General features: G+C 45.3%; 1 protein-coding gene across 7 annotated transcripts in view; it reads left to right on the forward strand.

Annotated features, from left to right (window-relative positions):
- Positions 1–22152, forward strand: part of POU2F3 (POU class 2 homeobox 3) — a 122378-nt gene that overhangs the window by 94560 nt on the left and 5666 nt on the right. For all 7 annotated transcript variants that reach the window (XM_085645958.1, XM_085645961.1, XM_085645962.1 and 4 more), the window contains 7 exons: positions 2076–2146; positions 3303–3479; positions 7180–7321; positions 8038–8171; positions 8519–8680; positions 8789–8855; positions 13924–14050. In XM_085645958.1, coding sequence (XP_085502084.1) covers positions 2076–2146; positions 3303–3479; positions 7180–7321; positions 8038–8171; positions 8519–8680; positions 8789–8855; positions 13924–14050 — 880 coding nt within the window. The remainder of the gene's footprint in view (positions 1–2075; positions 2147–3302; positions 3480–7179; positions 7322–8037; positions 8172–8518; positions 8681–8788; positions 8856–13923; positions 14051–22152) is intronic.

Here is a 22152-nt window from a genome sequence, read left to right on the forward strand (position 1 = left end):
GGTTCCAACAAACGAGAAAAAAATAACGATTTTAGTCTGTGTAAATAAGGTTTTCGGAGTGTCTTAGTTACTCCTGTTCTCTTCCCACTTCTCCAGTCTCTGGGTTAGCCATTTACACAGTTTTTCTTAATATCTCTCTGAAACACTCAATCTGCATATCGGACGTAATGTTTTTCCGCTAAAGCACCTCTTTTCACTTTCTCTTGTACACGCTTTGTTGCATCTCCTTAACTTCACCAATCCCCCCACAAACAACACACCCACTCGCCCGTGTGCCCCGCATTGTCTTTAACTTGTGCCGTTTCAATATTTTGACAGCGGTGTACTTCCTTCAGCTACTTTTGCATTTAATCACAAGTGCAATTGGCCCACCTGACCAATTTTCTTTGTGTTCTTCAGAGAGGTCAAGTATTGGATGAGCATGTATTTCAAATTCTTTTATGACCCAATGTCCAGCATTCTGAGAAATAGGCGCTCTCAGTGGCATAGCTAGCTAGGGGGGCACTGTTTTTAGGGGCGGCAGAGGTGAGCGAGTCGTGTCTGTTGACTACCACCAGGCGTGCAATGCCCATTGGGCTCAAAGGGCTTCAGTAACACCCCCCGCCCCTCCTCCCCCCGGTCGTGTGTGTCAGCCTGGGCTGAGACAGCTTCCATACCCGAGCACTTTACAGGTCTTTGAAAGGCCATGTGCTTGTTTTCGAGGCTTTGTTGTTTTTTCACCCCTTCTTAGAGCCCCTGCATCTCCACTCTGCCTATTGCTGAAAGAATTAGCCCCCGAATTTTTTTCTTAGCCCCCCCCCCCCCCCCACCCCCTCCGAAAATTGGCTCTAGTTGCACCTCTGACTACCACCATTCTGCTCCCATCCCGAGCACATGTCCCTCGGCCGCAGCACCCCCCCCCTCCCCCCCCGCCCCCAGAACAATGCATCTGTTGGCTGCCATCCCCCTCCACCCCGCTCTTACCTGCACCGTGCAACAAACTTTGTGGCCGCCCTGGATGGCAGTAAGTCTAGCTACACCACTGTTGGCACTGAACTGAGTTTGAATTTCACAACTCTCAGTTGTGGCTCACCCACAACCTGAACTCGCCCAGCTGCATAGGAGCAACTCTTTTCACACTGCACACTAGAAATGAGTGATATGTTGCATCAAAAACCGCAGAAATGCACCGTGCCGAAAAAAGCAAAAAAATGTAGGGATTGAAAGAGTAAGTAAAACATGAAAAGTAAACAGGATAGTTCTTCCCAGGCTGAGAGGGCATTATCTGTTTTTGCTGTCTGTGACTGTCTGTCGCTGGTGGCAGGGTGCAAGGTGGAACACATGGCCCACCATGACCCTCCCCTCTGTCCCCCCTGCAGCAGCACTGCCCTTGGCACTTTGGTGGCAGAGGATGTAACTGTGTTTATGTTACCTTGGTTTGACTTTTCATTAAAAGTGAGGGCAAACTATACCATAAAACAGCTCCAAGGTGCTGACCCAAAAAAAAAAGTTAATAACACATATAATATAAAAACAATATATAAATAAAACAGATCATAAAGTGAAAGAAATAACATAGTACAATAACATACAACCAATAAAACGCGAATCTTAAATGGAAATGAGGATGGGTTTATAAGATGATTCAATCCTGGTTCATGTCTACTCCATAAACCCCTCCGGTCCCATCTAGTTTCTGGGACTACTTCCTCATGAAGTTAGATAAAGGTGGGATAAGGTGGAATTAACTTTGAAATTCCAGTCACCTCTCACTCACTAAAAGTTTGGAATCTGCAAGTTCCTTGTACTACATTTTTCTTGCATTCCAAAAGCAACTGATAGTATTTGTCAACAGGAAACGCTTTGGTGACGTGTCCCAGTGAATTCATGTTCCCAATCGACGATTGCCCTTTTGAGGGTCTTTTAGAGTTTTTGTCTGTTGAACACTGTGAAGTGCAGTACGTAAGTGAAGGAAGACATACACCCCCAGAAGTTAGCGATTGGATACTTTGTAACACTTTGCAATTATATCATTATTATTATAATGCTGGATAGGTTTATTCAAGTATGCTGACCTGGTCTCTCGCTTTCATCAGCTCTCTTGTCGCTCCCGCCTCATCATTGTGGTCTCCTGCAGCCACAACCCGGCCTGGGCCTGGCTCCTCAGGTGAGTGGCATGCAAGGTGTTAGTTGTAAACTGTGGTATGAGATCAGTCACTTCCACTGTCTTTAATTTGACCACCACAGAGAAATGGTATGATTAAAAACAAAGTTACTAAAATATTTATACAAACCTTAATGCACATTAACATTAGAGGGTACCAATGGAAAATTTATCGCAGACGTTTCTTTACATGCGATGGTTGCAAATCTGCTCTTTTTTCAAATGAATGCATATAAACAATTTGCCCATTTACGACCCGGACAAAAAAAATCTCTAAACTTTAGTTCTGACCATTCACTTGAATAATTTTTTCTAAAACTTAAACCCCCCCCCCCACACACACACACACACACACAACGTAAAAAAACAAAAAGCACTCAATGGAATACTGACTTAGTGTGTGTGTGTGTATGTATGAATGTGTGTGTATATGTGTATATATATATGTGTGTGTATGTGTGTATATATATATATATATATATGTGTGAATATATGTATGTGTTTGTGTTTTTCACTTCACTTCACTTTTAAGATACCTTAGGTCAATTTAACCCCACACGCTATCTCCTAATTTTTAACATTGTCCAGTTGATTCTTTTTCCATAGAGTTAAACCTGGCCAATTTTTCAATCACTTTTTCACTGGCACACACCAAAAGAAAATACCAGCTCCACTGTAATCAGGTGTCGAAGCACACCCGGATGGCATTCGGCTATCCGGGTGGGCCCCGATGATGAAGCATGTCACCAACTAGGTTGGTGAGCGAGGGGTCTTCTACATAAGGACGACTCTGTCCTTTCGGTGCACCTCTCCCCAGTTCGGAGGCACTTAGGTACCTCCTAGGGTGTACTCCTCATAGTGTTTATGTATATTGATTAAGGGGACCAGGAGTACCCCCATGCAGAATACCCTTTCTCTCTCATTGTTTGTCTGTGTTTGTGTTTATACATCTATATATGTATAACGAGAGGTATTCACACACAAATGGGTATGTTTGAAGGTTGTTGCTAACCTAATGACCTACAATAAAACACATAGGCTAAATTTCCTATTCGTTTAAATTCTAGAGAGGGGAAAACGTTGAAAGTATGCTTAAAATACTGAATTCGGAGTCAACTTAAGTTATTCAAGTGATTTGTATCTAATTCCTGTTCCCCAGGCAGTTGGACGTCCGGGTATTCCAGGATCATCCCTGGAGTCCCATCTGGAGATCTCTCAGCACTTGCAAGTCCCAAAGCACCTCTCTAACGTGCCTGATGAGCCAAGCGACCTGGAAGAACTGGAGAAGTTTGCAAAGATGTTTAAGCAGAGGCGGATTAAATTGGGCTTCACACAGGTTAGAACAGATGAGCTGCCTTCCTGAACCAAAAGAAAAACATTCAACAGTACCTTTTTGGGAAATGGATAATTAGAAATAAACAAGGGACAGGAGTTGCATTGATACCCATGGGAAAGAAAGATATTTTTAAAGACAGGAGATAAAATGTAAGGAAATGTGGGAAAAGACATATCATCTTAAATACTGATAAGAAATGTAATGATGAACATGCAGAAGAAAGACATGGGTCCATGTGAGGAGCGGACATTAATAAGGATACGCATGACCGACGTTTTCTAGGAATGTATATTGAGGGCCATATTTATGAAGATGAGACGCAGCAAAGCAAGTCCACTGTGCTGCTCTACGTGACACAGAAAGGACAGGAGTGCACCGTATTTAACACAATGGGGCGCATTACTGTCTTTTTCCCAGCGCTGGCACACAATGGCCTACCTAGCGGCAAAGCAGGCCCTTTTGCACCTTGGTGAAAGTGTGCCTGCATTGTCAACATGATTATTTTTTGTGCAGGAAGGGACACCTTTCTGCACAAAAATAATCCCCTGAGGTATTCTCCTCTTTCTATGTGTGCTGCCGAATACAGCACACACAGAGGCAACAACGAGGAGAAAAAAAGATCTTGCCCTCGTTACGCCTCCTCTGCGAAGGCGTAGCATTTTGGCACGTTTCCAAGTCTACTAGTAATGGGAAATCTGGGAATGTGTCAAAATCCATGGGTGCTGCATGGGAACACCCACACACCACCTATGGAGCGCCTCCCGGAGGCAGAGTAACACAACGCAGCTATTTGCCCTACGTTGCATTACTCTGGGTTGATTAAGCTACTCAGGGCCACGCAAGGTGGCCTAGAATGGCTTGATAAATCACATTTTACGTTTGCCTCCTGCATGCATCCCGTTGCGCGGTCCAAAAACGACACAGCCCATGCATAAATATGGCTCTGAGGGAGGAGATTTATGGTTACCTGCAGGGAAACTATTTGCGGAGCTGTACGAGGAAGGATTTACGATGTGAATGGAAGATAAAATATTTGGAGGTGCATTGTATTGTACTGGATTGCAAGACTTGTGTAGCACTTCTTACCCTCAATCAGACAATCTAGTGCTCTGATTCACACCGTGTTTCTCAGCACCCTTTCAGGGTGTATTATTGGACAGATGTTGGATGTATTATGAATCCTATGAGATATTTTGTCCCAGGATACCAGCCCAGGTGATAGCGCACTCTACAAATTTCCATAACATAATATGTGCGCAAGGTTCAAAGACGCTAGATTTAAACAGTGTAGCATAGATCTATGCATAAACATGAGATGCTGCAGAGGGCTCTAAAAATACAGCACCATGAGCCAATATTGCAGCCCGTGAGCTAATAGTGATATTTGTACTTGGCCACCTTCCAAACTACTTGGCTGATAACATGCATCTTGTGATCATGTGAACAGGAAGGTTTTTAGTGCCCTCTCAAATAAGAGGTGGTTGCCCATTTTTCTTTTTTTGGAGCAATTGAGTACTAGAGCTTGGCTGTTTGTATGGAGGACAAGCTTCCACCATTCTGTGTCTCTTTGAAGAGTGCCATTAACACAGCTAGAGACCGCATGGAATGCAGTGGTCTCGTTTGGTGATAGATGTGGTGTTTCTGTTGAAGGTAGTGGATTGCTTGATGAGTGAGGCATACTGCTTTCAAAGTAAAGCATCTGGACACCAGCAGTCGGTGTAAGGATACAATGCCTGGCACGATGTGAGCCCGTATCAACAGATTCAGAAGCGGTGAGGAAGCTGCAGTCTAGATTGTCTGTGTTTTCTGGTGCATTAACGTAGGCGCTCCAAGTTAAAGACCATTGCATAGTGAAGGGAAAGTACTATGGCAATGTTGACTTGAACTTTTGAGATAATCCAAGGTATAGAAGCTTTGCCCAAGGCATCTAATAATGTAGAAGCTGCCTTTGGAAACTTGATTTACTTGAGATGCGAGCAGACAATTGGAGTCCCTAATACAATCAAGTTATTTACCTCAGTTGAGTAGGTCGGCTGGGGTGCTAGGTTCTGAGGCCAGATAATTGAAGGGTGATAGGTTGCCCATTTGCATGTTTGTCTATCAGATTTTGTGGCATTAAACTTGAGGTGGTTCACAAGTATCCAGAATTTGATAGCTTGTACCACACTGCAGGCAACATCTCTTTGGACACAGATTGGGGAAGAAACCTAGTGATCAAGATTCAGCAGTTAATTTAAGTGGGGACAAGAAGATCTAAAGGGGAAAACATGAGCGAAAACGTCTTGAAAATTGCAGCATGAAAAATGTAGAAATGTGGTGGAAGAATTATTTGGATACACACTGGAGCTTGTGTTAGAATGCATTTGGTTGTATACATATGTAAATAAGGTATATCTGAGTACAAACAAAGGATGAAAACAAATGATACGCTGAATGAATAGAAGAGGAAGGAAACCTGTAAGACGCTAAATGAGAGAATCTTGCAAAGATGAAGTACGAAGAATGAAATGGGAGGGGACAGTGGAAGATGGCAATTAAGGTCAAAACACTACAGATGGCCCACTAGGGTGTGGTTTAAATTTAAATCTCAAACAATCTAGGAATAAATGTAGGAATAGGAACAAAGGAATAATATTGCATAGAGACGCGTGGAAGTAATTAGAATGAAGAATCTTGGAAAGACACAAAGTAATACAAACCGGGTTAGAAAAGTAGTTAAACCTGAGAAATGTGTGACTGAACATGGTAAAGGAATGCAAGGCTGCGTCAGAGGGAAATTCCATAGGCTGCATAAGAATTTACACACACAACTGAGATTTGAGTGTGTTTGAATGGAGCCTGAAATTGACCTGTCTTCTATTGACCGCCATGTCCGAACTAAGTCCTCTCACGCTCCAGATCCATGAAATCAAAAACCGAACAATGCACCAGTGTCATAATAATGCACTAAATGTTCAATTGCCTCTTGGCTATTTACTCCTCTGAGTAGGCATTAGGGTCAATCATAGCATTTGTTGCCAACAGATGCACCTACAGAATACACTTGTTAAGTCTTTAAATTCAGTGTAAATGTACCAAAACAGTGTTTTTCCAAAACATACATATGGGCATCATATAATGGCCAATATGATGGGCCGAATATGAAGAACACTTGTAATGATGTCGAAGTGAGTTCATGTATATAAAGGTAGGCATATGAAGAGAAACCTCAGTCCGCTCCCTTTAGGCGCTGAATAGTAAAGGGTGTTTTTGTTCGAGTTACCTGCTCGTGCCTGCCCCACAAGGTTCCTTGCTTAACACTATCTGACTGCGGTTTCCAGACAGCTGTCAGTGAGGCCCCTACCGTCCTTTTGACTTATTTTCATTTCTTGCTAGCTGCTCCAGTTTTAAAAATAATCTCGCAGATATCTTGGTGAATTACATTTTCATATGTCCTAATTTAACTCATTTTCAATTAAGAGCATTGGTGTTAGAGTGGGTGTCATTTTATACCAATCTCACAGGAGGGCTGCATTGTTCCACACTCTTTCCTCGTCTACGGAAATTGTCAGTTTTATCCGGTATTGTGCAACAAGCAATTTCCAGTCTACATTGAAAAACATTTCTATTCTTTGACATCAGATCATATGCACAACATGGTTTGCAAATCCCTACAAAGTGACAGGGTGCTCTAACCAATCCTCTTTCCTTTTCTTGGCAGGGTGATGTAGGCTTGGCGATGGGAAAGCTGTACGGTAATGACTTCAGCCAGACAACCATCTCCCGCTTTGAGGCCCTCAATCTGAGTTTCAAGAACATGTGCAAACTCAAACCCTTGCTGGAGAAATGGCTGAGTGATGCTGGTATGAAAAATGCAAGTCTAGAGCATGAAAGGGTCTGCAAATAAGGCTTGGTAATCAGTAGAGCATCATGTGGGGACAAGAGTGATAGGAGGGAGACTATGCTGGCATTTGAAAGGATAGGATAATTGCCTCAAACATTGACGTAGTCCTGGTGGGAAAATAGGCACGTGGATTTGGGACAAACAACATGCGTTGGCATTGATGTGACTGGGTTAAAGTCCTAGAATGTGAAAAGTCTACCTATGTCAGAGGACCTCCAACTGATTGGACATCCTTTATTGGAGTAGATGGGGGAGTCTTCTGTTAGATTAGAAGTGTGTCTTGCATTGGAATAGTTGTAGCGTGCCTCTTTTTCGGTAAGATGTGTATGTAGTATGTTGGAGTGTGCGGCGGGCATCCTTCATTAACGTGTCCTCTGTTGGAGTTGACAAGGGTGACGTGCTTATGGAGGGGTTGTAGATTCTATTGGAGATGGAATTAATTGGGTCTTTCTGTTGAGTGTCGGGGCATTTTCTGTTTAAGTGGATGGCGGTTCTACTATTGTATGATCAGGGACTCTTTCCATTGGTGTAGATTGGACAGCACTTGCCTTCTATTTGGTGGCATCTTTCATTAGAATTAATGGTTTATAGTGTGAGGTTAATGACTGTACTCTTTGGGAGAAGAGGTGGACCTTTACTGGAGATAACTAATACAGTTGGATTTCCCATCCTTAGAGTGTGCCCCTTCGGATTCTGCAGTGAGTGTCCCTGCCACCTACTCTCTAAGTGAAGGATTCGGGAGGAAGAGAAAGAAACGCACGAGTATCGAGACCAACATACGAATGACCCTAGAGAAAAGATTCAGTGAAGTACGTTGCAATTGACCATTGAATTGTAGATTATTTCTGAGGTGCGTCTGCTTGCCTCACTTGCATTACCCTTTGCTTGCTCATATCCCTTGATCATTATCACACCAGCTGCACCTCTTCTGCCACCTCTCTCCCATCACACCACACTTCAATTCTGAATCTATTTTTTTTATTACAATTCCATTCTCTCAGATATTCCTCATACCTTTCAAGACCCTTGCTGCCTGTGAATTGTTATATATCTATACACACCTTGCAGTGGTATGCATTTCAGTGAGCAAGCGCTGTTGCTGTGAAACTTCATGGATGACTTGTCTGATTAATATTTCTCTGCTATTTGTTTGCAGAATCCAAAACCCAGCTCTGAGGAGATCACCATGATTTCTGAGCAGCTGGGCATGGAGAAGGAAGTTGTCCGTGTTTGGTTCTGCAACCGCCGGCAGAAGGAAAAACGCATTAACTGCCCAAATACAGTGTCACTGAAGCCGCCAGCCTACAACTCCAGACTGGTAGTTCTTTGAGATTTATGCTATAGATTTCATTTGTGGAGTGAATTATTCAGTGCTTTGGGATGTAAAGGTAACCCATATGATTAATGCCTTTCTGTTTTATTTTAGGCTCCCACAACCTGCCCCCTCGGGTCTTTAGCAGCGACTCAGATGCAAACCACCATGGCTGGAGCAGGTGAGATTCTCAAATAAGCACGTAAACACTTCTCTGTATCCTTGAAGTATCAAAAATCTGTTTCTCTGATCTGAGCATCAAAACTTTTTGTTTAATTTGTGAGAGGAAAATGGTAAGGCCTGGGCTGTGCTGGTGATTACCACTGAAACCAGCAATGTTTAACCACCAGAGAGCACTGTGGCCATACCCATCAGGCTGCTAGCTCTCTTTACCATCTGTCAGATTGTTAAAGATAAGTGTGTCACACTTGGAAAATATATAAACTGAAGCCAACCTAGATGTGAGAGGCGTTCCCAAATAGAAGCTTCAATTGGCCTCCAAGACTTTCTTGTCTCGGAAGATGAAGGCAAACCTTGAAGCCATTCTACAATGCCTGGAACTTACATAGGGAGCAATATAGGGTGAAAAGACAGGATCCGACATAAAGGCGGCTCCACGACAGGGGTATTTGACACATGTCCAGGAGGGCCGCATACATACCAGATTATCAGGATAACCTCTGATTATGTCAATTCTTTTCATTCCGATATGGGGGATGTATGTGACCACCCTGTAGATGTGGTTTGAAGCTTTAGTGTTGCAGCAGACAAAGAAAGTTGAAGCTTAGATAAGGTTGGAGCATAGCTGCGATCAGTCCCTAAGTATCTGGGATGGCCAAATGCTTACTGGGATTGTGCTCTGGCTTGCACTGTCAGAACCAATAATAAGACACATTTTCTTATCGATTTCACATCTAAAAAAAAACTCTAGTGCTAAACTGTTCCAGACATTGCTTATGATAAGCCTTTGTTATTATGATTGCTTGTTCTTTGATAAACTAAATGACTTTAGATATTTGTGTAGATAATAACTGTAGATTAGGGGTAGTAAAGTATGGCAACACAGCATGTTTTCTTCTGCAAAAATGGGCAAAGTTAATCTTGCCTATCGTTACCAGAAAATGATTGCAATGACATCCTTGAACAAGAAAGTTTCACGATGATTACCCGTCAGCATCTGCCCTGAAATATAAGATAGGAGGGCTGCAGGAGTCTGTGTGGGCGGGATCAGCCTTGAGTGGCAGGTGGTCTTTGAAGGAGGGTGGAATGTGTAGAAGAATGGTGGCAGTGGGATCTTGTCTTGGAGTGGTGCAAAATCGTTGTAGAGGGAATTTGCAGCGTGGTGGGGAGCTGTATGGCAACAGTGTGATGTTATTTTGTAAAGTGAGGGTAGAATGGTACCAGTGGGACTCTGTGGGGTGGGTTTTGGCGGGTCAATTGTGTTTTTCTATTGGTGTGCATTCACAATAGGAATTTGAGGTTTCCCTACCCCCATCTTCCTTGAATTCCAATTCTCAGAGTTACTGAAGCTGTCCCTTTTCTTTTTGCCTTTAAAACTTTGCGAAGCAAGCACACTTTAGTTTTTAAAAATTGAGTGGAGACCTTGCCACTTTGCACATTTATACTGTATATGTGGGCATATGTCTACTTAAGGTCTTCTGTACTATTTTCCTGCCTTGAAACAGGCTGATGGTACCATCTAATGTAACACAGTCATCTCTGAATATTGGAATGCAGGTGTATAGTTTACATTACTTTCCACAGAATGCACTACATTCCGGTCTTAATATTGTTGAACTAAATGCAACATTTTCCTCATTATATGTCCGGGTGTAGGCGCTCCCTTAATGTACAACATTCCTATCTAGATGCTGACGTGCAGATGTCTTCCAATGTAGCACATTTCTCCCCTGATGTTAAGGTGCAGACTGCTATTACAACCCATTCCGCTCCCAGCATTGTAGTATATACCAATGTATGCTTCTCATACTGGTGAGGTGTCCACGATCTATCACATGTGCCACATTCCTATGCAGTTATTGGTAGATGTCCTCCAATGTCCTCTCTAAATATTGGTGTGTTTGCCTTGTCTACTGTGTTGTATTGTCCACCAGATATTGGATGCATGGTTTCTTGATAAAGGGTGTAGCTTCTGGGGGCATTTTTGGGGCGCTACACCCCAAGCAGATGTACTATTGGGTTGGATATGGGACATCAATTGGACAAGGCAGTGTATATGCAGTATTTCTTCTGGAATCTGCACCATTCAGCAGCAAAAACGCTTGTCCCTCTGAGCCGGGAGGTGCTCCTTCAGGCCCACCCCTTTATCCTCCACCACACACATCCCAGCTAGGGAAACAAATGGAGAAATGCCCTGACGGCTATTTACAAAGCATATATTCAGAAACCTTTCACATTTTAAAAGTGTGCATGTCCCCCTTTCTGCATCTACTTTTGATCATATGCTAGTAGAGCGGCTCACACAAATTACTGTTTGTGTGATGGTAAGGGGGCGAGGGCTAAAAGTTAGGGTAGTTCCCTGATTGGCATCTCTTATGTTGCTGTAGAGGGCAGTTGTAGGTGGTGTGTGGTTGCAGGACTAAAGCTGACAGAATCTTTCTTTGTATTTGTATGCTATATGGAAGTAGGAAATTTGCTTAGAAAACTCCATGTATCTGTTAACATTTTCAACCTATACCTCATAGCAGAAAATCCAGATGTTCAGGTCTGTAACTGGCAAATATGTGCATGTGTTGTTTGTTTTCGATTGAATGTTGGAAGGCACTGTCTTTTTGATGCCGTACAGCTAAGCTGTTGAAGAGGCAACACATACAGGCTTCACCCCTCCATCTCAAGTCGAGAAGCAGGTTTTATTAGAGCAGTGTTCAAGCATACTCATTCTGACCTAGAACCGTGCTGATCTGGATTCTACTGTGGACTAGGCCTGGGCGGTGAACTCTGCTCCGTTCGCAGAGTTTTCTGCACTTTGAGCTCTGCGGAGCTCGCTGAGTGCAGAAAACTCTGCATCGCGTATTGCAGCAGAGTTTTTTCCCCCGCACACGCTCGCGAACTTACAGATCGCGAGCGCGTGCGGGAAAAAAACTCTGCTGCCGCTCAGGTAGAATTTCTACCCGAGAGGCAGGAAGACCAGCACGAACGCAGTTCGCACTGCACTCCGCCTATAGCGGAACACCGCAGAGTTTTTTGTCACTTCGTGGAGTTCCGTGTAGCTAAACTACGCGAACTACGCCCAGGCCTGCTGTGGACACCAGCCACACAATATGGTTTTATGTACGGCATCTCAAGTTTGAGACTCCACTGCTGGCATTAAAATGTTATCTGTAAAGCATCTTGCTCCTCCTTGGAGTCAGGTTCGTGCTTTTTTCAAATACTTAACAAATCATAACCGATCAGAGATGCTTTACATTGGAATATATGGGGTAGATCGGACAGAAAAGGTATGACTGATATGTAAAAAAAAACGAGCCACAGGAATTATGAATTTTGATGCTCTCATTTTCAAGCATGCAACAAAGGATGTCGCTGGACAGAAATATCTAAAACTACTTGATGTAAAAGAAACAACAGACAAAACTGCAAGCAATGCTTGAATCAGATGATGATGATTCTTCACAACTATTTTAAAGTTCCGGAGTGAGGAACATTCACAGGTTATTGTTGGAAGTAAGTTCAATGGAGGGGATACAAGACAAGATTTCTGGAATCTAGATGTAGCACATGGAGGTTTTTGTGATGATGGGAGATTGTGATTTGTGGTCAAAGGTTACAAGTGGGAGTGTAGCATGGAGTTTCAAAGGTCTCTTATGATAGGTGGTTTACTAGCCTTGGCATCGGTAGCAGCAGTACATAGAATGCCATGTTTTTGTCAGAGAATTGGCTTGATTGTGTTAAGCAGAGGTAGACAGTTGTTTCGGGAGGTTTTATATGGCTCTGAAGGCAAAACTGGGAACCTTATCCAGAGAGAAGAAACTGCTCTGTGGGAGTACCACAAGTAACAATAGCCGAGGTTACTGAATGCAAGAGTTGGTCGGTGCTTTGATTTTGTGGAACGAAAGGAAGCGAAAAGTTCCTTTGCGGATTTATGACTTGCTAGTGCTGCCAAGGCTGTGGCATTGATGAAAGATAGCAGGTGCATTGATGAGTTAAAGAGAGAGCCAAAGTGGCTGGCAGATGAGGCAAAGGTCAGAGAATCAAGGGGACAGAGAAGTGAGTTGGGTTAGTAAGAAGGAAAATACAGGGCCTCAGTAACTGATGAGTTCCACATGAGGGACTCTGAGAGACACAATAGCAACCGTCAGCGAAGCAGTTGGGTATACATTCCTGAAGACTGGAAAAGAGAGTTAGAAATGAGAAAAATATTTGGACATCATCAGAGTAAAGCTGGTAAGAGAAACTAATGGAGTAGATGATGTCACGGAGGGGGGTAGTCTACGTAGGGATTTGGGTGTGCCACATGAAATTTAGAGGACATACACATAACTCCGATAGGAGCATCTACCACCAACCTACCTTCCTGGCATAGAAACCTATGACCTGCTGGTTACCCACATATCAATGAAGAACACTCAACCTCATTAGTTATAGAAATAGGATTGTAGCCTGTAACCAGGCACCGCCTCTATTACATGTCCTCAACTCATTAATCTGTTTTTTTCTAAGCTCGCTTTATACAACACAATCCGTCCTCAATGTTTAGCTTTTCTGCTACCTTTCCAACAACGCAACCCCCTCCCACCCTCTGCTCGTTGCACCATCATTTTTACTTAGTACACAAAGTGATTGTCTGGAAATATCAGACGTGCACTCCACAGACCCTACCAACTTGATCCAGTACAACTCCTCATTTACCACTTTCATATCTAGCCACTGGGGCCTTATTCACAAAGGTAAACTTACACTTTTGGGGTAAGTTTAATATAGCAAAAAAAATAATAAGCTCACACAGAGTGTAAGTTTACCTTTGTGAATAAGGTCTAATGTGTGCATGACTGACATTTTTATCCATGTAATCTTGGGAAGATACACTGTATTGTGAAACATTCTGTTTTGGATTTTGAGGTGCAACAATGCTCTAGTATACATATTAGGCTCTATATTGAGGGCACGGACATTTTCTAGTGTAATACGTTCTTTCCCAGATAATGGATTGGAACGTCTCACTAAGCCAGGTTGAATGGGGCAAGTATCCGTTTTTGTAAAAACTCACCCATTCCCTTTTTGTATTTCAGTATCTTCATCATGCTCAGGCAACGACAGCCGATCTTGCTCTCCTGGATCTGCACTCCAAAGCAGCAGCCCAAATGCTTCTCAGAGCAGCTGCAAAACGTCAAGCAACGCTTCGTTCAACCCTTCCAGGTAAAGAAGGGAATGTTTGAAACTTTGGTAAGCTTCTGAGAGTGGTAGCTAGCAGGGACAGCAGGTGCAATAGAGAGAATTTCTTCCCCTGGCTCCGAACATGTAAGTCTTTAATGTATCCCAGTTTGATATAAAGAGTGGCTAATAAATGTTTGATCATACACTATTGATACATTTTAAAAGATTGTGGCGGTACTAGCAAGCTTTCATTCTGTAAAATGTGTTTGTGCAAAGTCTCCTGTAACTGCTTCTAAAACCTACCACAGGCATCTCTTTTGCACGTTATATAGTTTAAGGAACAGCCTAAACCCTGTATATGCTGTTGTGAAAGAAAATGACTTCCCATTGCTATTTTTAGGTTGAGTCTCGGTAGCGATTCTTCTGTCTCATTGAGACCTGTTGTATACACTTTGTGGGCTTACAGCCCGCCCATAGCTTTTTATTAGTGATAAACTTTTCATCTATTTACCTCTTTGTTGTCATTTGATTCCTCCCACGCAGCACCTAAATACTGGTATCTTTCTACTTTGGTGCTTATCTGTTCGTGTCTGGGACAATTGTCTTTCATTCTTTCCTTCTCAACTTTGCCAAACCTTCCCTTTTGGTGGGCTCTGTGTGGCAGCCTAAAGGCATCATAAATTTCATTTGTATATTTGTTTTGTTATTTCATTATGTGAGCTTGTTTCGTTCATTGTCTTTTATGGCACCGCTCAGTGTGGGGGCTCCGTGTGCCCACTGGTGCCCTGTCCTTCTATGGGTCAAGGCTGCAGTCAAGGGACGGGGTCTTCTCCCTAGGCCTCCTACGGGTGCATCTGCCACTTATCTGCATCACCATGCGCTCATGGCCACTGACTATTTACTTAAGCCCCAAGATCCAATTTTAGTATATGTGCTGCAGAAGCAAGCAGAAACCCGAAGCTGATCGATATATAAAGTCTAATTTTCATAATATTTCTAAGTAAGGGTGCTTATTTAAAGTATTCTTTTCAACCATGAGTTCTTCTATGGCTATTGTTTCTTATTTAGCCCTCTGTCTAGTGAATTATTCACACTTATTAACATTTTAACAAAAAGTCTTTGCAACTACATTGCCTTTCATTCTATTGAAAATGCGGAGCATCATGAATATGCAAATTTTGTTGATGTTACGACAGGACGCTCTGTTCTGTATTGTAAGCAAAACTCATACTCTTGCAGTTCACTGTAATTAGAAATGAGGGCCATGTTGGAAAAGTGATTGTTCAGTATTAAACAAGCACACAAACTACTAATGGAAATGGGATTACTAATAAGAGGATTCACAATCTATGTTGTGAAGAAGTGGCATTTGTGGTCCTGTGTGTTAAATTTACTGCAAACAAACCAAGCTCAAACAAAAGTTAAATGTATGTGTTTAACGTGCTCTTTTCTGCGTGCTGATCACCTATCATTGTCATATGTAGCACACCTGAAAATGTTTGGGTTTAAGCAGTAAATGCTGAAAGATCACCCTGGGCATTCATTTTAACGGGTTAGTTAATACAAGATACTTTTTTTCTATGCATTGATACTTGTAGTCCTAAATTGTTAATGGGTTAAACAAACTTTTGGGTCAAAAAATTAAAGAAAAGAGCCCAGCAAGAGTTACTCAAGTAAAAGTTCTATATCACCTTGCAGTGTTTAAATCCACTCTGCACCCTTAAATTGCACGTTTTGTTGCTGTTACTGTTATCTCGCTCCGATCATGAAACACACGTGTTGGCTTTCCTAGTAGAAGGCTTAATTGGTGAGTGAACCCTTTTCTTTTCCTGTCAAATTTCTTCTCTTTCATTTGTATAATTTGTTAAAACATCTGTGTCCAGCTTCTGGGATACGATCAAATTAGTGCAAACTGTTGTTTTCAAAAGCCGGTTGCCGAGAGGCTTTTTGATGAAACTGGAGATCTGTCCTGTAGCTAAAGTTCTGGTTTCAGTATTCTAGCAGACACACTCAGGGGGATACCCGGACCCACCCCCCCGACCACCACAGAGGCAGCACAGAGTAAGACAGCAGACCTACAGAAAACGCACCTCTCTCACAGACCTAACGCCCGAGGAAGTCCTTGCCCATTACAGGTTCAAAAGGTCAACCATCATCCGCATCATGACCACATCGCCCACAGGTTGACGGTCCCAACACAGCAGAGAACCAACATCCCTCCGCAGACAAAGCTGCTGGCTGTGGTGCTGCACCTGTTGGCCTCTGGCACCTTCCAACCAACAACTGCCAGAGTCAGTGGGGTCTCACAGCCAGCCCTATCAAAGTTCATCACACCTGTCCTGGATGCCATCATCACCTTCATCACCTTCATACCTCAGTACCTTCACTTCCCCCACACTGCAGAGGAACAGCAGGAGACCAAGCAAGGCTTCTATACCATAGCTAGATTCCCATCAGTGTTGGGGGCAATAGACTGCACACATGTCCCACTTGTGCCCCCTGCGGATACTGCACACCACTACCGCAACAGAAAGCACATGCATTCCATCAATGTGCAGGCAATAGTGGACCGCCGGGGAATGTTCACCAATGTCGTTGCAAACTACCCCGGCAGTGTGCACGATTCCTACATCTTCCGATAGTCCATCAACCAGCGCTTCCAGGATGGCACATCTGGATCTGGATGCTCGTTGGTAAGTGCCAAATCAACACACCACACACCTCAAAGCCACCATCACACAACGCACAAATGTGGGAATGCACACATGACCAAACCACATACAACATGACCACCTACCAGACACGTCAACACTACTCCATGGTGATCCTGGGCTACCACTGCACACAATACAGCTATATCTTGGCACCACAGCCACACAACAGCTGAACGTGTGGAGATGCGGAAGGCAGCCATGTGTGGAGAAGTGTGGCTCAATGATTAGAACGGCAGACCCTGATGCAGAGGTCTAGCCCGGGACCAGGGTTCAATTCCCCACCTCGGCGGGTCTTGGGCTCAAAAATTCCACGGACCTGATAATTCTCGCCTCGGTGCCATTCCAATCATGGAGTCCCACTCTGCAACTCTGGGCAATAGCTTGCTTAATCTCCACAACGGCCCCCACAACGCTAAGGATGCCTGGCCTCCACCTTGGGGGTGCCCAGGAGTGGACGCCTCACAGGGAAAAGCCAGGATGGGTTCCACAGCGGTATTCGTACAAGCGCCTTGAGACCCTTGCGGGTGAGTAGTGCGCTATACAAGTATCAATTTACAATTTACAACGATGCAAGTGACCCGTGAATGGGAATGTACACATCAACAAGTGAGGTGTGGATGTGCAGGACAGACATGGGAATGCAAACCACAGATATGTCCATGCAGACCACAACTGCTGGTGACTGGAGAGTAGTGAACAGTGGACGCAACCATGTCATCCCAGGCCGTGGGTCAGATAGCGGAAATGTCGCTCGCTGTTTTCCCTCCTGTGCGTGGGAGCGTAGTGGGTTGACCCTGAGTACGCCAGGGCTGCACAGGGGTGTGGACGAAAACCTCGTGGCGCAGAGCGTGGTTCTCTCCCGGAAAGGCCAACGTCACTGACAGGGCGGCACCTCCCAGTCTGCCACGAGGCCGACGACGTGAGCAGCGGGGCCTGCGACCCTGTGCACCTGCTGCACCCCAGGATGCTGATACCCAGACCAGGTCTGCCCGCCCCAGCGCTCCAAGGCTGCACTGCTCACTTGCCGACACAGTCGTGTATGAAAGAGGGCCCACCACGTGCCGGTGCAAGCTCCAAGCACCAGTCCCGCGACCTCTGCAGGCTCCGCAGACCATCGCTGGGCTCCCCGATGCTGGCCCACATTACTCCTTTCTCTTTGACATACTCCACCTGCGTCCCCTACAGCCCAGTAGGTCCCACATGTGGGACTGTGTCCTGAATGGCAGTGACCCCAAGTCCGTGGTAGTGGCCACAGTACCAGACTCCCTTAGATCAGTGAGGCATAATTCCATATCGCAGGCCTGCGATACGTGGTGCCACTAACCCTGTTCAACGCAAGACGGCGACACGTGGATGAGGTCTCAGGCCTACCCTGTGCTCCAGTAGGTCATACATATGCAACTGTGTCTTGGGTAAGATGTGGAGGAGTCCACACCATTGGACACGCCTCATCGCAGGCAGCATCCCCCAACAGCACTGGTGCCACTAACCCTGTGCACCGTGAGTGACCGTCAGCCTCTGACACATACGAGACCCTGCTCTGCCCTCATGAACCTATCCCAGTCTCCCGCAGGTCAGCGTCCCGTGGTGGTGGGCCCGTGTCGGCCGCTGTGCATCCGGGGCCACTAACCCTGTGCGACTCAAGTCATCCCCCCTAGTTGTTCTGACATTGCATTTCTGAGTGCCTGATGACTGTTGGAGTTGTTGCCAGCACCAGCTACTCCCTGAGGGCTGGTTTACACTCACCCCACACACAGCCAGCACAGGCGTCACCGGATTAGTGGGCCTGCCATCACATCCTGCCGAACCAAGTATTGACTCTTTTCTCCCTGCACTGTCACAGGTGATCAAGGATATGCACTCTGCCCTTGGATGATGACACTGCTCCAAGACCCAAACACACCCGCCCAGAGGCGCCCACATACACACCAGGGACATCGTTGAACACACATTTGGTGTGTTGAAGTCACGTTTCAGGAGCCTTGACGGCATAGGTGGAAAGCTCCTGTAAAGCCCGGATATCGTGTGAAAGATGATCGTTGCATGTTGTGTGTTGCACAACATCTGTGTATGCACTAATGCCCCATGGATCCCAGTTCCAGAAGTACCAGACAATGATGGTGACGATGGGGCAGGTGGCCCACATCCCACTGCAGCTGTGGCAGGAATGGCCCGTAGGAACACCATCATTGATGTTTTCTTCTCATGAGCACGTCACATTGTGGCCATCCCTGGCAATCATGGAACAGTACAAAATGTCCAAAAGCACATCATGTGTGAATAAAACATATTTTCAAGTTACAGGTTGTACTTGTACATTGTCATGTCACAGTTTCCTGTTGTGCCAGATGTAATTTGCCATGTTGTGCACATTTGCGGCACTAGTTGTGTCCTGTGTTCTGTTGTGGAGGTGTTGCTGTTTGTACTGGAATGTTGTCAATGTCAAGGTGCACTTATACTTATGTGCGCATGCTGCATGGTGGGTGATTCGCTCCTGCGGCTCTAATTTGTCTGCCACTGGTCCCTTTCATGAGGTGTGCCTGTCGGTTCTGTGCTTCTACGGTGCTGAGATGTTGCAGACTTGGGTAACTTGTGCTCTTTGTTGAGTTGCGACTCTTGGGCATGGTTTGTCCACAGATGTGTCGTTGACGTCAGGGGTTGTTTGTGCGAGTAGTTGTGTCAGAGTGTGGCCTGCTCCTTTCCGGTTGTGGTCCACACTCAGCCACCTCCGTGTCATGCAGTGTACATTGTCATGGTGATTGGACTGCAGCCATGCTATTTGTCATGTGGTGTCTCTTGCATTGTCAGTGTGGCTGACGTATATGCATGTTTGCTGTGTTTCGCACGTGTGCATGTGTTGGTTCTGTGCTTGATGTGTTGGGTGGGTGCTCCTTTGGGCACATGGTGTCCGTGGGACTGCTTGGTGTTTGTGTGTGCTGAAGTGTTCCCATGGGATCAGGGACATGATCTTGAGTCATCGTGGGTGTGCAGTGTGCTCTGCTTAATTGTGCATGTGTGCCATTGTGCCCATCTCCCTCCATCCACCCACTCCCTGGTCGGTGCGCACCCTGTTGATGTGGTGTTGTGTAATGTTGGACAGTGTCCGGATCCCCGACTCCTTTCACCGTCTGCCGACTGTGGCCACCATATTCTCCATGTCATTCCGCTCCTGGTGTTCTGCTGGCCCCCCTCCTCCGGGTTGCTTTGCTGCTTTCGTGTTGGCAGCGAGTTTCTGCTTGGTTTTGCCATTCACATCAGTCCAGGGCCTCTTGTGCTTTCCATTGTCCTCCTCTGCCATGCGACGGCATTCACATGGTCTGAGGTGGTGTGCCATCTTTGCCTCTTTGGTGCCAATGACACGTTGGAGGTGTGACGTACAGTTGTTGGTGGTGTTCTGGCTCATCCGTGGCGATGATCGGGTTTTCCTGGCGACTGTACCCCGTCTTCCTCTTCTCATTGCCCTTCCACGGGCCCTGTATTCCTGGGTGTTCCTCCGTGGGGATTGTGGGGTTTATGTTGTCCTCTGTAGTCGGTCAGGGTACATCGTTTTGTCGTTTTTTAGTGGCATTTTCCGTATGCTGTTCTTGTGCTTTTTCCCGCATTACGCGTGGGTATTCCTGGCCTCTCGGTGGTTGTCACTGTTTTCTTATCGCATTTGGGTACATCACGTTTTTTTACGCGTTGGGGTTTGTGTTTTTATCTCCGTTGCGGTGGTTGTATCGCGGACATTGGCCACGTTTTCGGCGGACTATCGCATGGTACTGTCGCGCTGTGAATTCCACGTTGACACGGGGTTATTTTCCAGCGATAGGCTGCGATGTGTAGAGTTGCGTTAGCGTTTTTTTGGTGATGTTTAGCACACGTTCTTGTGAATATATCCCTCAGCGCTTAGGACCTATGTATGTTCATGATCTTATTGGAGGACCTGAATTCATGGAGTCAGGGGCGTAACACAGGCCCCCACAGCCCCCGCGGTCAGGGGGGGGCCCCAAGCTCCAGCGGGCCCCCTCGGCACTGCACTCTGGCCGGAGAGCTCCTGATTGAGCCCGGAGGGGCCCCTCGACGTACCGTGCAGGGAGGCCCCATCAATTTTCGTTACGCCAGTGCATGGAATATGTATACATTTCACCCCCCTTGTAAGTACCAGACAGCCTACCTCGAGCTTTGTTGGTGCGCTCTAAAAGACACAAATAAATAGATGTGCAATTGCACAAGTTGCCCCTGGAGTCCTTAATTTTGAAATGATCTCTAACGGCAGCCTGTTAGTTCACGGCCCAAAACACATAGGGGCATATTAACAAGGCGGCGATATGAATGATCGCCGCTTTTGCGTCCGTTTTCGGGCGAAAAGCGACGATAATTTCATCGCCTTATCAGCAAAGACAAGCTATCGCGTGTCTTGCTGACTTAGCGCCCGTTTGCAGCGAAGGCAGCTTCACGATATTAACAAGGGAGGGTAGCGATTTTTAAAATCGCGAAAAGTATGTCTTAACGCAGGAATTTAACGTCTGTTAAATTCCTGACTAAGGCATACTTAACATGGGGGGTGGATTTTGTGGCTAAGGCCACAGGCCCTATCATCTAGGATATCGCCGTTTTCCACCATGGAAAACGGCAATATCCCAACTATCTCTGGTATTTTTATCGCCTCGGCGATGCGCGTTGTTAATAACGCACAAACCGGGCGATAAATTCCCGAGATAGCCGGCGATAAATATGCAAGCGCTAAGCGTGCTTTGCGATATTTATCGCTGGCCCTTGTTAATATGCCCGCATAGTTTCGGTATTTTTTGCTGTTTTGCTAACACGCAAGCTGTGCAGACACACGTGCACTGTTCAGATCCACAAAGTTTAAAAAAAATATATATATATATGATATTTAAAATCGGCATCGCAGACTCAAATTATTGAGTTAAAAAAAAAACAGTCAACAAATTTGTGGACAAAATGAGCTCTATTTATGTTGCGCTCATCTCTCGGCAGTGTGCGCGGAAACCCACCTAGCTGTCTATCTAGCAAGCAGTAATGCCTGCATTGGGACCCCCACGGCGTCATTTCTGGTAGTTGACTGGTCCATCTTGACCATGGAGCTGACTGTGTGGCAGTCGCTCAACTCTACGTTCCCATGATTCCGCACAGTGCTCCGCTGGTTCCGCTGTTCTATCTGTTCCAATTGAGCGATCTCTGGCAGGGTTAAATTCGATCCACTGCCCACGAGGGCACAGGGCCTCTCTAGTGGCTCACCATTTTTGTAGAGCAAAAGGTGTGTGCACTGAGAGCAGGATATAACAGACATTGACACTGATCGATACATAGGGGGATAGCTCAGTGGGTCGAACTCTGTCTGTAGGTCCACCTCTGAATCTCTGATGACTCATCTTTTCATATTTCCAAGAGAAATAATAGGGCACTGTTGCATTTACTATCAAG

This window comes from Triturus cristatus, chromosome 3_1 (assembly GCF_964204655.1).
Source record: "Triturus cristatus chromosome 3_1, aTriCri1.1, whole genome shotgun sequence".
NCBI classification, from domain to species: Eukaryota; Metazoa; Chordata; class Amphibia; order Caudata; family Salamandridae; genus Triturus; species Triturus cristatus.